Source organism: Formica exsecta, unplaced genomic scaffold (assembly GCF_003651465.1).
Source record: "Formica exsecta isolate Colony F162 unplaced genomic scaffold, ASM365146v1 scaffold235, whole genome shotgun sequence".
Taxonomy (NCBI): Eukaryota; Metazoa; Arthropoda; class Insecta; order Hymenoptera; family Formicidae; genus Formica; species Formica exsecta.
The window spans coordinates 846,120-860,407 of NW_021849633.1; the positions used below are offsets into that span (position 1 = coordinate 846,120).

Sequence of the window (14,288 nt, forward strand, 5' to 3'; positions counted from 1 at the left end):
TATTAAATATTAATATAGTTTCAATAATATATTAAGTTTTAGTACATTAAAAGAAAAAATATAAATTGCACAGACGAAACCGAAGAATGAAAAGACATTCACGTGATAAGATAAAATGTCGAGAAACGATTCGAGCAAGCACCTTCAACTGACGCGAGACAGTTTCCGAGAGGGGTAGCATTTCCTAAAAGAGAGAGAGAGAGAGAGAAAGAGCGCGTAGGTAGATCCAAAGTAGAGTAGGTCAACTCATAACCAGACCGCAATCTACGGATGTCTCTACGCGTCTGTATTTTCGGTCATATCGAGGAGGGTCGTATCCACCCCCGCTGCGGTAAAAACGTCAAAATATAAAGTTTCCAAATGTAGGACGCTGTCGCCAATTGGCCAGCAGAGGTGAGTCCTTTTCTTACGCTCTTTTTCGTTCGGTATTTACGTCATCGATTTAAGTATATAATTAAATTTTCGCTTACCGTTTACGTCAAATATTTTCTATTAGCTAATTATGTTATGGCTATTGCGTTTGCGCTTGATTAAAGATTTTTAGCAGTAGTATAGTGTTTCGATAAATACCGCGTTATCAAATATCGCAAACGTTGCGAGCGATATAACGTGACTTTAGATAAAAATTATCTTAACAGCTCACATGATTTAACATAGAAAAACAATTCTAAACTTTAATTAGGGAATTGTAGACTTTTTTTTCAAAACAACGTTCTTCGGATACGGTAAATCGCGTCGAGTCATACATCGTCGTGTCGTATTTGTTATTCATCGTGTTCGTAGTACGGCGTCGTGGAAACTCATTACAAATTTTTGCGAAAACAAAGACGAAGTCTACAGTTGGGCATAAAAAGATATCGTAGGCCACTCGTAGTCGTTCAGCCGATATCGAACCTGTCGTATTCGAGCGTTCACCATATGATTCGAGATACGGTATCGCATGGAACCCGCTGCGATGCAAAGCAAAGACGGAAAGAGCGAGGTCTAACGCGTCACTGATTGTCATATAATAAAGTTTCCGCGACGCGTTCTCCCACGACACAGATGCTCCCCTTCCCTCCTCGATGACAGATGACCGATGGATGCTGGATACCGAGAGACGTTCGGCTGCGAACTAAACTCAGACGCGAGACGACTTCTTCTTCGGCTACATCGTGCGGATAAATCGGGATACGGGAAGGGGGCAGGAGAGAGAGAGAGAGAGAGGGAGGGGGGAGGGAGGGAGGGAGGGAGTTCGTGCGTGCATTCTGCGAAATTCCTTTTGCTCTCGTAATGTAGTTGGACAAATCGTTACATTATACCCGGTAACCGCAAACACAATGATCTTTTCGTATCGCGTGCTCTCGCGTATTTGCATGCGATATAGACGTATGGATGACAACCGCGTAATTCTGCTAGTGAGAGGTATACGAGGTCCCGGTTACCTATCAGACCGCCGAATCGAATAAATTCTGTTACAGCAATAGAATACGCGAGCGTACTATGTACGGTTTAGTCCCGGTTACTGTACTGCGAGTAATATATGAGCGGCTTGCACAGTACATTCTCTTCCTCTCTCTCTCTCTCTCTCTCTCTCTCTCTCACACACACACACACACACATATACATACTCTCTATCTCTCTCCTACGAGTCATGTATACAAAGCTCGTCCTCGAAATTCCACGTGCAAAACACATTGCGCCCGCGATACGATTCGCTCGGCCTAATCGGATCGGAATCACGCCGAGACAGATTATCGCGACACTGTTACTGGCTCCGTAAAAAGCACGACAATGCACGGAACGCAACACACAATGGTACCGGCGTAATAACGATACATTAAACTGCGGGCGCTCTAGGTATAAATATTTCCTCGTATTGTTTTTGAATTCGTTTCCACCGCGTAGGAAGAAGATATTAAGCGCAGAAACTAAAAGGCTATTTATCTCGATGCAAACGTGCACTCGTTGTTACGCTATTCGATAATTTAATTAGAAATTGCATAGCAATAAAATATATTTTTTAAATATATTCTTAGATTACACATAGAAAAAAATTATTAAATTATTAAATTATTATAATAACCATATTTGTATTCTGAGGGATTGCAAAAACTGTCAAAATTTTGTCTTTATTATAAATTTATTACAAATGGTCACTATCTGATCGCGTGCTTGTTTCTCAACTCGGTCACGTTTTGGATCAATTTCTAATTTTGTTATGTAAATAAAACACATTGAAAGAAATATAGTGCAATCAAGCAGCGAACGATAACAGATATCGACGATTCAGAATCACATTGTGCGTATAAATTTAATAACTTATATAATGAACAAAAATATAGCAGAGGGTGAAATACAATTCGTTACACGCGTCATATAAAAAAAAAGATTTTGTTTATTATTTTAAAGTTTACGCGAATAATAAAGTAGCTCACGTCGTTTATTTAAAATTTATTTATTATTATTGATCTCTAAATGAACTTAACTTTATCAAAATTACAATCACAGAATTTTAATGAGTTAAGATATTAGCTTAATTAAGATAAGCATGGTTTTCTTTGCAGTTTTCTTCGAGAGAAAAGCATTTATTTTTCATATTATTTGAACGATTTATTAAAATTAAAATTATAGAAGATTATTTTTGGACACGCGATGGCGCGAAATTCTTTTGATATGAGGGTAGATATTCTGATATAAAAATACATATTTTTATTATCTTACAACTGGGTCCATAAATGTTATATTCATAACTCATAGAGAAGCACTGTTATAACGATTTCATTTGCCATCCACTCAGAATGCATTTACATCGAGATGGTTTCTACAGCAACTTTATCGATATCAGCTCTTATTGAAAGCATAGTAATAAAAAAAAATCGTGCATGTTTATTGTGAAATACACACAATACTTCTATCCAAAACTAACAAATATATTCCTCATAATGCATAATTCAACGAGGATTAAGAAACATTTATGAAAGCATTAACAAGTATCGAGAAGAAAAAAAATAAGTCGTAGAAAATTAAGTAATACTGTGTACTTATTCATATTCATATTCGTGTAATTGACGAGGTATGTGTTGTAATATTGAAAAATTTATAGTATATAGTTTTTCGCATATAATCCTAATAACTTCGTATTACACATGACTTTAATTGCATTATTTAATCGATTCTCCGTTTATTTCCAAATCATAACACTTGATGTAGATGATGTAGATAAATGAAGTATAGGTTGTAATAAATTATGATTAGCAAGTTTAATTCACCCATTAATGACAAATTGAACCGAAACGACGAACTGAATTGAAGCCTACCGTTATTCAAATATATAAACATAAAACTTCATTAACTCGTATTGAGGCAAACGCATATAAACGTACATACCTCATTCCCTTATTACAAGCTCTAATTACTGGCCTCTGAATATGAACTCCGACAAGAGCGTATTCAGCAGCGAGTATATTAGCGTGTGTATTACAGCAATGTTTTGAATATGCGCGAGTTGTTATCTTATAAAATATTACGCGCATCTCGTTTTCTTGTCTATTCAACCATTTTCGATATAACGTGCCACGAAAATTCTAGGTACTTTTTATAACATTTTTTTGTTTGAAGTATCCACAAACAATTTTTTACAAATGGAGATATTTAATATTTATTTTAAATATTTAGTAAAAGAATACGAGTTTAGTAAAAACACACGCATACATGTATCGACTACAATTATGCATATAGTAATAAATAAAAAAAAAAACAATTTTTTTAAATGTTCAAAGAGAACATTTAACATTTATTTAAATTAAGCACACACAGCCAAACGAAATTATAATTATAAATTCCCATCTCAAAGATAAACAACCGTATCTTTACTATATTGCTCTCATATCTTTCTCATGAATCGATCCAAAATAACTTAAGGATTTAAATATATTCAAGAGGAAACTCCTCTCTCTTTTCGAACCGACTTCTCTTTTTCCTCTTCCCACAGTCTATCTATAATCTATCCGTCCATTTGCTTATTCGCCAATCTAATCGCGCATCCGCCGTTCTCGGAGAAAAAATTCGCGGTCGGATGAAAGTTTCATTACTTTCGATAATCAAACTCCTTCGTCGACTTTATGTAATGATAGACGGATCGAAGCGTCACAAATTGTGCGAGAAGTGCAGACAACATAATGGCAGATTATTCGTATATTAAGAGAGAGCCCAAAGTTTAATAATTAATAAACTAATTATTAATTCATTTCAATTTAATAATTAATAAACTTTAAAATATTCACGATGGTTGAATCTACCAAAATAAGAATAAGAATAATGCATTTTCTCTTCTATAATATGTAGACTACAATAGGTTCAACGCTACATTAAGAAAATAATTTTATTTTCCATCTATTTTGATTTTTAATGAACTATAAATTACATTCGAAAATATGTAGAGAAAGAGAGTAATATTGGACCTTTAAATTACATTGCGCTTAAAAATGTCTTTGAAATCTCTCGATTCACCAAAGAAGAAATAAAATACGTTCGATATGCATCGGGTGATTCCCTTGTAATCTGATTATCGTAGCGACAGACGCGGACGCGAAGGAAAAGTGGAAGTCATTGAACTTCGAGGACGATTAACGTAAGGATGTCGGATACGAATCTACGTGCTTTATCACGATCGGAGAAAGCGAACTTGTTAGCGAAAATCTGACTATCCGGCGCCTTTATCCCTTATTTTCGCGCAACCGCTTAATGCTGATAATTGGTCTTCTCGCCCAGGAAACCGTCGACAATCAACATTAATCCAATTACGTTAAAGAGCGACCTTGCCGATAAAATTCGCGTTTTTATACCGTGCAAATCGATCTGCCCCCCCGTTTTCAATTAACGCGGATTAATTCCTATATTTCTCTTTCTTGCTTTGTGTAAGGTTTACATCGGCTAATTATAAAAAATCTATAAATGCATTTAAAGGATAATGGGCACAAGAGGAACGTTTTCTCAACTCTTATATACTACTCAACCGATAGTATTTGAAGTCTTATCAATTATATACTCTTAAGAATATAATAATAAACTTTTTACTAACATTTTTTATTACATTTGCAATCTTTGTTATTTTAATGAAATGATAAACTTTTATCATATTAGATTTATATAATTTATCTACTTTATGGTTGTAACAAACTGTGCAAAATACCATTCATGTTCATTGAAATTTTGAATTTTCTATAAAAGAGCGCTATAAGACTATATGATGCGCGGTGCATATTTTTAATCCAATTTGTGCTGGAACTAATAGAGTAATTTGTTTCACGTGGATATTGCACGTGCATGCACGAAGCTCGCAAACACGTGCAAAATCCTCTCTGGAATCCCTTTGCCCATCTTCGCTGTACCTTGATATGATTTATGGTGTACTTTTGCATTCCGATCTAATTATGTCGATATTATGATATCGACATTATCGAAATTTACAAAAGGCTCAAAGTGATACTAATTGATCATGTATTTAATTTTCCGATATTCTACTATCTACTTCATTATTTACCGTTGTGTCAAAACGATTCTCCTGTTATCGCGTGGTTACAAATTCGTGTATTTATTGAACATAGCGAAATTATAATTTAAAATGGATTTTTTTAAATCTCTTAACTTTAATTAATAACAACAGCTCGAAGTCGTAATCATTTCACGGTTTTAAATTGTGACTTACTTTTTATAATTGGCAATAGATAGTGGTTACATATTATTATTTGAATTTCTACCTCATATTTCCTGTAGGAAAAGAAAAAATATAAAGCGTTCTCCAGGCATTCAGAAATAGGCAAATTAATTTAATACACAAGAGATTACAGGAAAATGTGGTTGAATTCTGTTTTTGTCTTCGTAAGCTTTTAATATTCATTATTAAATGTCTTGAGAAGTTAAATTAAATATCGCTTTAATTAAAATTTAACTGTAAAATATTTTAGAATATTTTTTTTTAATAATTGAAAAGTATATTTTTTCTATTTGATAATATTTAAGAAAAATGTCTTCTCATGTCTTTTCATGTCTTCCAGAGAAAATAGCGTGAAATTTACGCGCGTGAAAGCACAGGAATGCTTTGTTGTTTCTTAGCTTTTCTCTAAAATTTTATCAATTTACACTGCACGCGAAACACGCGCGCAAACCCACTTGCAGCCATCCTATTGTGGCGGCAAAAAAATCGCGAGAAAAAAGAAAAGAAAAATATATTCCCGTCTCAATCGAAAATCGATATCGCCGCGTCATATCGCGATCGAGATTCCCTCTCCCACAAAAGCCGGAAACCTCGCGGATCGCCTGTCATTCAACGAAGAAACTTCGGCAAATGCGGATTCGCGTGAGAAAAAGTTCGCCGCGATGCAAAATCGAGATTCACCATCGAATCGAGCGAACTCTCCCGTCGAGTGCCCGGACGCACAAAAGCGCGTAGATTGCGCGCTACATTTGCCCCGATATATCCCCCTTCCCCGAGAGAGAAAAGGGAGGGAGAGACGGCCATAGAATTCGCGCGAGTAAACTTGGGCGCAAAAACGGAAACCGGAAACTTCAGCGACGCCCTTTGCCGAGCATTGGCTCGGTCTTCTAATGCAATTTTTTTGCCAGGGTGTACCGCGAAGCTTCTTTCCCTCTCGCGATCCGCTGAAAAAAAAAAAAGGAACTTTGGACAACTACTTACAAAAGTGGTTGCCCTTTGAACCGAATCGATTCCGATCAGCAAAACGTTCTTCTAGTCTTACGACTTCGCCGTAAGTTTGCGATGTCTTTGTGTGTTGACGGTGTGTTATTCTCCGCCTTCGGTGTAATCTATTATGGTTATGGCGGCGTCAGAATTAGGAAGCAACCGGCAATTGATTGGTCCGAGGGGGAGGATAAAGATGAAAGGAAAATCGATCGTTAAGAAGATAGACAGAGTGCTATTATAAGATAAACGTGATTAATTTATCCACATATAGATATATAACATATGTATACATTTTATATATACATATACATATATATTATCCACAAGCATAAAATAATTTTTATAAATTGTGCATTTTACGATACTATTTAAAGCTATCTTGTGCATACATTGAACGAGCACCTTTTCGTTTTCAGAATTCCACGTTACTCTTCGTATGGGAGGACAACAACGCGGTAACTGAGATAATAGTCGAAAGATCGCAGCCAATCGTCCAAAAATACAAAATTCCAGTTCCTGGTGGCTTTAATGCCCAAGTGAGACTCCTGATACCACCCGGTGCTGATTTGAGCGGTTCCACCAAGTATCCCATGCTGGTTTACGTGTAAGTTCTTTAGTTTTTCCAATGAACAAGTCTCTCTCTGATAAAGGTACACAAAAGTAACGCATTACTTGTATCTCACTCAAGAATTAAAATTTGCAAATAATATTCAGGCGTTTATCTGAATATTAATTATAATTAATACTTATATATATATAAATATAAATATAATTATATATATAAATTTTTGAATATATATAATTATATAAATTATAATCCATTTAATTTCTCTGCTAAAATTAAGATAAACATTTTAAGATTATGTGTATACTTTACGATTTCGTGGGATTAAACTTTTTAAGATATAGAGCGGAGGGATACTCTTAATTGTTAGACCTCGTGACCGATAAAATTCAATTCAATAAAATACATCAAAGACACGTGTATTCTGGCAAATTGTCACGCTCGGCACACAATGGTACTTTCTAACCACCAGCCAAGTTCTTACATTAAATCGCTTTTCGGCGTCGCGCGTCTCTCGGCGTTCACTTAAAAGCATCCATATTTTTCGCGGGGTCGACAAGAAATGTGACAACGCACTCCGCGGGCATCATCAATCGGTTCCGTCATAATGCACCCGCGAGATAAGCGTAATGGAGAGCAGTGACGAACGTGCAGCAACGGAACGCAATCTGTACCGTGACGTGAAAACGAAGCTCTCCTTTACGTGGCCTGAATTAGGACAGGATGTAAAACCGCGAAGCGATGAGTCATTCCGTATTCAGTCTCACGAACGAAAACTTGAGCGGCTTCCCCGATAAAAGCCGAACGTTATCGATTCTGACTGCTACTCGTCCTTATAATCATATTAATGAAAAATATAGTAATGCATTTTTTTTCCATCGAAAAAAATTATTCGACATTCATTAGTCATTATCGTGAGAACTTTATGCGTTTCTTGCGTTTAGAAAAACCACATGTGCGCTTTTAACACGTACGACACACTCTGGAGAAGTCCATATAGCTTTTCGGTATAAATCCTAATAACACCTAATTTGTAGGCGGGTCCTAGCAGAGTTCGAACTTTTGAAAGTACAAAAGAGTTTATGGTAGAAGTTGTGCGTGCCTCGATGTCAGTTCTAAAGTGAACGATTTTATAGATTACGGATCTTCGCAAGGTTCGCGTTATGCATTAACGATCAGAAGAAAAAGGTGGCAATGAAAAATATGTTTAAAATAATCAAAATTTAATTTAATATATATATATGCATCCGCGAAAATATATTCAATTTTGGAAAATCTTAAAAGATCTTATACTATTTCACAACGTAATATTTTCTAGACAATTGTAATTTATTTTGGAAAAATTTATCAAGCGTCCGACCAATTTATATTAATTGCCATCCTGTTTCTTATTAAAAGACAAAATTCTAAAAGAGAGCTTTAAAAATATCGTTGCTTAATTTTTGAAGATTATTTTATAAATGTTATGTTCAATAATAATTTTCTTATATGAAAACGATAAATAGAAAACGAAACATCTTTATATTTTAAATAGATTCTTCGTATGCGTGACAATTCATGGATAATTTACATACATTGCAAATGCTATGTCACACTACCCGTATTAGATTCAGACTTTTACCGACTACGAAAATGCAGAATGATGCGGAGGGAAAGGCGACGTAACTAAAAGCTAGACTCTCATAGAGGAACTATTGCCACGGTGAACGCGTCTCGTTCGCTTGACGATGGCGAATAAAGAGAAGTTTGAGTTCCCGTTCGCTTTATAGTCGAGTAATTGTACTGTCTTCGTGTTCGAAACGGTATATTGGATCGTGCCGACTTTTCACATATCACAGGTATTCGGACGATCGCTTGTTTTCTCTCTAGTTTCCCACGTCTGATGAAATTTCCTATGTCTAGATTATCGATCGCGATGCCCACAGTGTTGTTCGTATTATATAAATCGGCGTTGTCGGAACAGAAAATGAAACATCAAGCCCATCGCAAAAATGTTAAATAAATATTTCTTCCCTAAAAAATATTGCTTTATATTTTGAATATATAATTTCTCGAAATATTAAAGTTGCCACGTCAGAAAAATGAATTTTTTCGATCGCGGAAAGCCAATCAATAAATTTGTATTATTTTAAAACTGGCATATAATCAAAGAATAATATCCTATATTAAACTGCATAAAAAAATGTTACCTTTTTGCTCTTCTGCTTTCTTTTTCTCCTTTTAAAATATACGATAATAGCGAACGTATTAAGATTTGAATGCATAAGTTAGTGGCATTAGCACTTCATTTTCGCGTGTTTTTGCACTCCTAATGAGTTTTCCATGTAAGCTCGCAATAGCCATCTCCGTCGTTGGAATAAAACAACATCAATACAATCTTAAAAAGCACTATTCGATGTATCGCGTTTTTATCTGCAATGCAGTCTTTATCACATCCTCCTTTTTATTCAATTCGCTTTATTATATGATTATAAGTCTCTTAAACATTATTTAAATTGATACTTTTTTAAATCAACAATATTTATCTTTCTAATTTACACGGATTGATAATGGAAGGAATAATGCATGATTTTTGGATTTGAACAAAATATGGTGATTCTATCTTGAATTAAAGATGTTATTATGTAGAGCATCGCGAAATTAAACGCACATTTTAATCTGAAATATTATAATATTGACAGAAAATTTTCTATCATGATTCGTTAAAAAATACAGGAAAATAAAAGAACGACATGTATCACGGAAATGAATTAAACTAATTAAAAAAGTATACACGCAACGGACAAGACAGATGATCCAAAATCTCTTTTTTCTTCAGCATCCTTATCTTTATGTCTTATGTTTATCACGTTCCATCCATGAGCCGGTATCCGATAAAGAGCGGATCAAAAAGAACGTAGAACGACATGTATCACGGAAATGAATTAAACTAATTAAAAAAGTACACACGCATATTTTTTCCAACGAACAAGACAGATGATCTAAATTCTATTTCTCTTTTTTTTTTTTCTTCAGCATCCTTATATTTTTATCTTACGTTTATCACTCTCCTCCATGAGCCGGTATCCGATAGAGAGCGGATCATCGGTTGTCATCGTACGATCCATTTCGCTTCGAAAGCACCATGATGTTTCATGATATTGCCATGCCGTCGTATCGCCGTCATATTCAGGCACACATTCGCTTATATCACACCATCCACGGGATCGTTACTATCCGTCTCCATTTCCGCGTTACTGTCGACTACCCTATACGAAAGATGCGGTATCAGAAAAGCCATCTTCCTCCGAGCGAACTTCCATTTCCTAATTCTCGCCATCGTCTTCGACTCCTTTCTCGCTTCCTCCGTGCATTTTCTCGTGCTCTCGAGCCTTTTCCTAAGGAATCCCTCAAGTGGCACTCGAGATTTCCCGCAAACGACCGTCGAGAGCCATAATGAGCGTGAAAGCCGAGGGAATTGCCCGCTAAACAATCGAGAAAGTAGTCGGCTACAATCGCCAAATCTGTTGCAATGATTGGATTGTTAATTAAGAGAAAGACTGATTTTTTTTTTTTTAGCTAACAATAAGCAAATGTCGCGAATGCATCACAGCTTGCTCTTTAATATTTTTTAAATTTAGAATAAAATTTTTTATGACTATTATGTAAGAAGATTACATACATTATTCTTTTTTTATTTAAGAAAATACAAAAAATTATCCAAAAAATTGAACATAACGATCCAGCATGATACTCAACAATACACGACAATTCGGTAATAACGGTCAAGATTTCTAGTAATTCTTTTTTTGAATTTTAATTCGTCTAAATATTAAAGGAATTAAATTTATTAAATGTTCAAATAAATATATGCGCAACATTTGTCATTGAAATAACTGGCGCGACAATAATGTAACGCTTATGATCAATTTGTGTCTCACAATCTATTCTCGTCTTTCCAGGTACGGTGGACCAGACTCGTATCAGGTGACGGAGAAGTTTAACATGGACTGGGGCATGTATCTTGTAACAAACAAAAGCATTATATATGCTGCCATCGACGGCCGCGGCTCTGGATTAATGGGCAACGATATGCTGTTCGCCGGATACCGGCAGCTTGGTACCGTCGAAATTATCGATCAGATTAACGTTACCAGGTGAGAATTTACCATTGTATAATTTCGATTACAAATTTTCGAATCTTTCAAAATTATTTGTTGAAAGATATTGTTATCAAAATTAATATAAAATTTATTTCTAACATCTGAGAACTCGAATCTAATTAAACTCATTAAATTTTGTTTGATCTCTTTTGAAATGTGATGGTGCCCATTCTGTTATTCTAAACTCGCTTAATACATCCCCGATCAATTTCTCCAACGACGGTCTAGCTTTAAACGAGCGCGGCCACATATAATCCGGTCATAATGCCGGTGCTGATAGTTAGAGCGCATATTCGTTTACATGTAGAAGGCTCATTAACCGGAGATTGCCTCCGACTGCGTACTTCTTAGCCGGCCGCTCGACGGCATTAAGAGTGACAAACGAGCCATCGCAGGCCGGAATCTACGGCTGGAACAGCTGGAGGCGTCCATCGTTCCCCTGAAAGCGTAGCGAGCAAAGTTTCGCTTTAGGACAGACCTAATTATAGGGATGGCCATGTCGCGGCCTCTACTTTCCGAAGTGACTTATCGTCCCGCGATCGGGCTAATCCGCTAAATCCCCAAGTTAACTAATCTAACTCCGGGTAGCGTTTAGAACGAATAGAGAGCGCGCGGGTTTAACGAAGTTCTTTTCCATGGACACAGACGCCCGTGGAACCGCGGCGTGTGTTAACAAGAAGAAAATTGCTCGTACTTTCATCTGAATTTATCGGCTGACCCTCTTCCCCCTTTCGCCGCGCGAAAGTCGGGGCTCTCCTCTCGTATTTCCACCAACTGCCGCGAGAGTAATTTATCTCGATGCCGGGAGAGAGAAAGGGCAGGTCGGTGGCGAGAATTTCGCCACTTATACGCTCGTCCATCTTTAAACCGAAACATCAAACTTCCGGCCGTGATGAATAATGCTTATTCCACTGCCGAGAGAGTCATATTTTACCGTTTAAACGACAACGCGCCGCAACCGCTAAGCCGCAAACTCGACATCCCGCGTAGGCTGGCAAATCTCTGCGCGAAATCACCGCGTAATTTAGGTAATATCGACAAGAAATTCGTGAAATGTCGAGATGCGTGGCAAATAAAATTTTGAAATGTTGAATTAAATAGATGCGAGACAATATTTGCCGAAGATAAAAGGCGATGGCACAGTAAATTTTGATGGAATCGAATAACAGTAATATCTTTCCGTCTTATTTCGAGTAGCTCTGTCGTCTTCTCACCTTTTCCTTGGATTTCTTTTCGAATAATGTTAATATAACAGACGTATATTGCTACAAACTTGCTTCTTCATTGTATTGTTTCGAATACTTTCATAACTTCATTATTTCGTCACCGTTTTTTTATCTGTGTTATGTAAGAGAGGACGAAGAAGAGGTCCGTCTTCCCTTATATCATGATAGAAATCTCAATACACAGATAAAAAAAGAAAATTGAGTCACTTTTCTAAAAACGATAATCTACAATTATATAAATAGTTACTTTTTTATTGTGTTATTTGTGTGATGTAAGAAAGGGCGAAGAATAGTCCGTCTCTTATATCATAATAAAAATCTCGATACATAGATAAAAAAAGAAAATTGAGTTACTTCTTTAAAAAAAAACTTCTCTAATCTAATTTATTAGATAAATAATTAACGATTTTCTTTTAAAATAGTTAACGAATTTTTTCTAAAAAGAGCCACGAAATTCTATTTTAGCGCAATATCGACTTTTTCTTTTCTGGATCAAAATATTCATAGATAAAAGCAAGCTGAGAGCAACGTCTGAGAGAGATATCTATGTGCATGTATTTTAAGTTCAGTTTTTAAATATTGAATAGACCGAGTAAGTTCATCGACATCGTGTACGATGCTTTTACTATAAGAGATAAGCACTTATTTGAAAGATACCAAGTCGTTCTGTAGGTAAGGCGATAATTTGCTCCGAAAATATCGTACCTTATACTTGCACTATTATCTTAAAAATAAAAAAAGAACGTTACCTATTGAATTATTCAATGCATTTTACATTTTCGACATTCTCTATAAAAGTTTTAGAGTGGTGCAAATAAAATCTTAGTGCGCGAACTTTGGAAACTTTCGCATTATTTATAGGGTGACATGAGACTTCTAAATCCTCTGAGAAATCAAAGACTCTCTTTTCTTTTACAAACAGATACGGCGGATAGTGTTTGAAATCACCATCGCCCCAGATCTCTCTTTCTTTATCGTCGCATTCCGCAATTGTAAGCATAGACACGCAACGTAAAGATACGCGAGAACGCAAGTACCGTATTCTCTATCCGGGCATTTCTCCGGTATGTACATCACGGTGTTTTGCCGGTGCATCGCATGGCGTCCGGCTCGTAAAAAGCCAAGTTGGAAGCGGTCCAAACGATTGCGGAATCGTCCGACTCTTTTCAACCCGCAACACCATCACTGCGGTCTTTGCCTCTCCTCGTTTCTCGCATTACCCTCGCGTTACCCTCCGGCATCCACCCGCTGCTCTGCTCGGCGACCCTTCGCGAAACCCCTGCGTTTTGTTCCCTTTTTGCCGGCCTTTGTTCCGTCATCGAATCGGCCAACCGAACTAACCAGTCCTACCCACTTGTTTCCACGATCGCTTAACCGGTGAATAATGAGTGCTGTAATCAGTGTTGAAACGCGAAAATTTTGGGGACGACGCGACGCACCCCTCATAACGTAATGAACGTTTGAAAGGGAGCGATTAGCAATCGTTTGCACCGAGGGAGAAAACCGTAGCTCCATGCAAACACGCGTAATTAATTGAGACTGGATGTTGCAGAATTAGACAATAATTATATAGAAAGCAGATACAAAAAATTTTCTGTTAACGCAAAACACGATATTTTAGAAAATATATTTATAAACAGAACATCATGTAATCTTAATAAATAAATAAA

At 36.3% G+C, this 14,288-nt stretch overlaps 2 protein-coding genes across 16 annotated transcripts in view; one reads left to right on the forward strand and one right to left on the reverse strand.

Annotated features, from left to right (window-relative positions):
- Positions 1 to 14,288, forward strand: part of LOC115235805 (venom dipeptidyl peptidase 4) — a 386,957-nt gene that overhangs the window by 356,442 nt on the left and 16,227 nt on the right. For all 13 annotated transcript variants that reach the window (XM_029807805.1, XM_029807808.1, XM_029807806.1 and 10 more), the window contains 2 exons: positions 7,102 to 7,289; positions 11,192 to 11,386. In XM_029807805.1, the coding sequence (XP_029663665.1) occupies positions 7,102 to 7,289; positions 11,192 to 11,386 (383 nt within the window). The remainder of the gene's footprint in view (positions 1 to 7,101; positions 7,290 to 11,191; positions 11,387 to 14,288) is intronic.
- The window catches only part of LOC115235807 (DNA-directed RNA polymerase I subunit RPA12), a 24,395-nt gene continuing 17,417 nt past the window's right edge, over positions 7,311 to 14,288 (reverse strand). Inside the window, exon 4 of one of the 3 annotated variants that reach the window (XM_029807824.1) lies at positions 7,311 to 7,326. Coding sequence is in view for 2 of the 3 variants with exons in the window: in XM_029807820.1 (XP_029663680.1) it covers positions 10,640 to 10,714 (75 nt within the window). In the remaining variant the exon portion in view is untranslated. Of the gene's footprint in view, positions 7,327 to 10,287; positions 10,715 to 11,780; positions 11,832 to 14,288 lie in introns of those variants that run through there. The other 2 variants (XM_029807820.1, XM_029807821.1) reach the window with 2 other exon arrangements.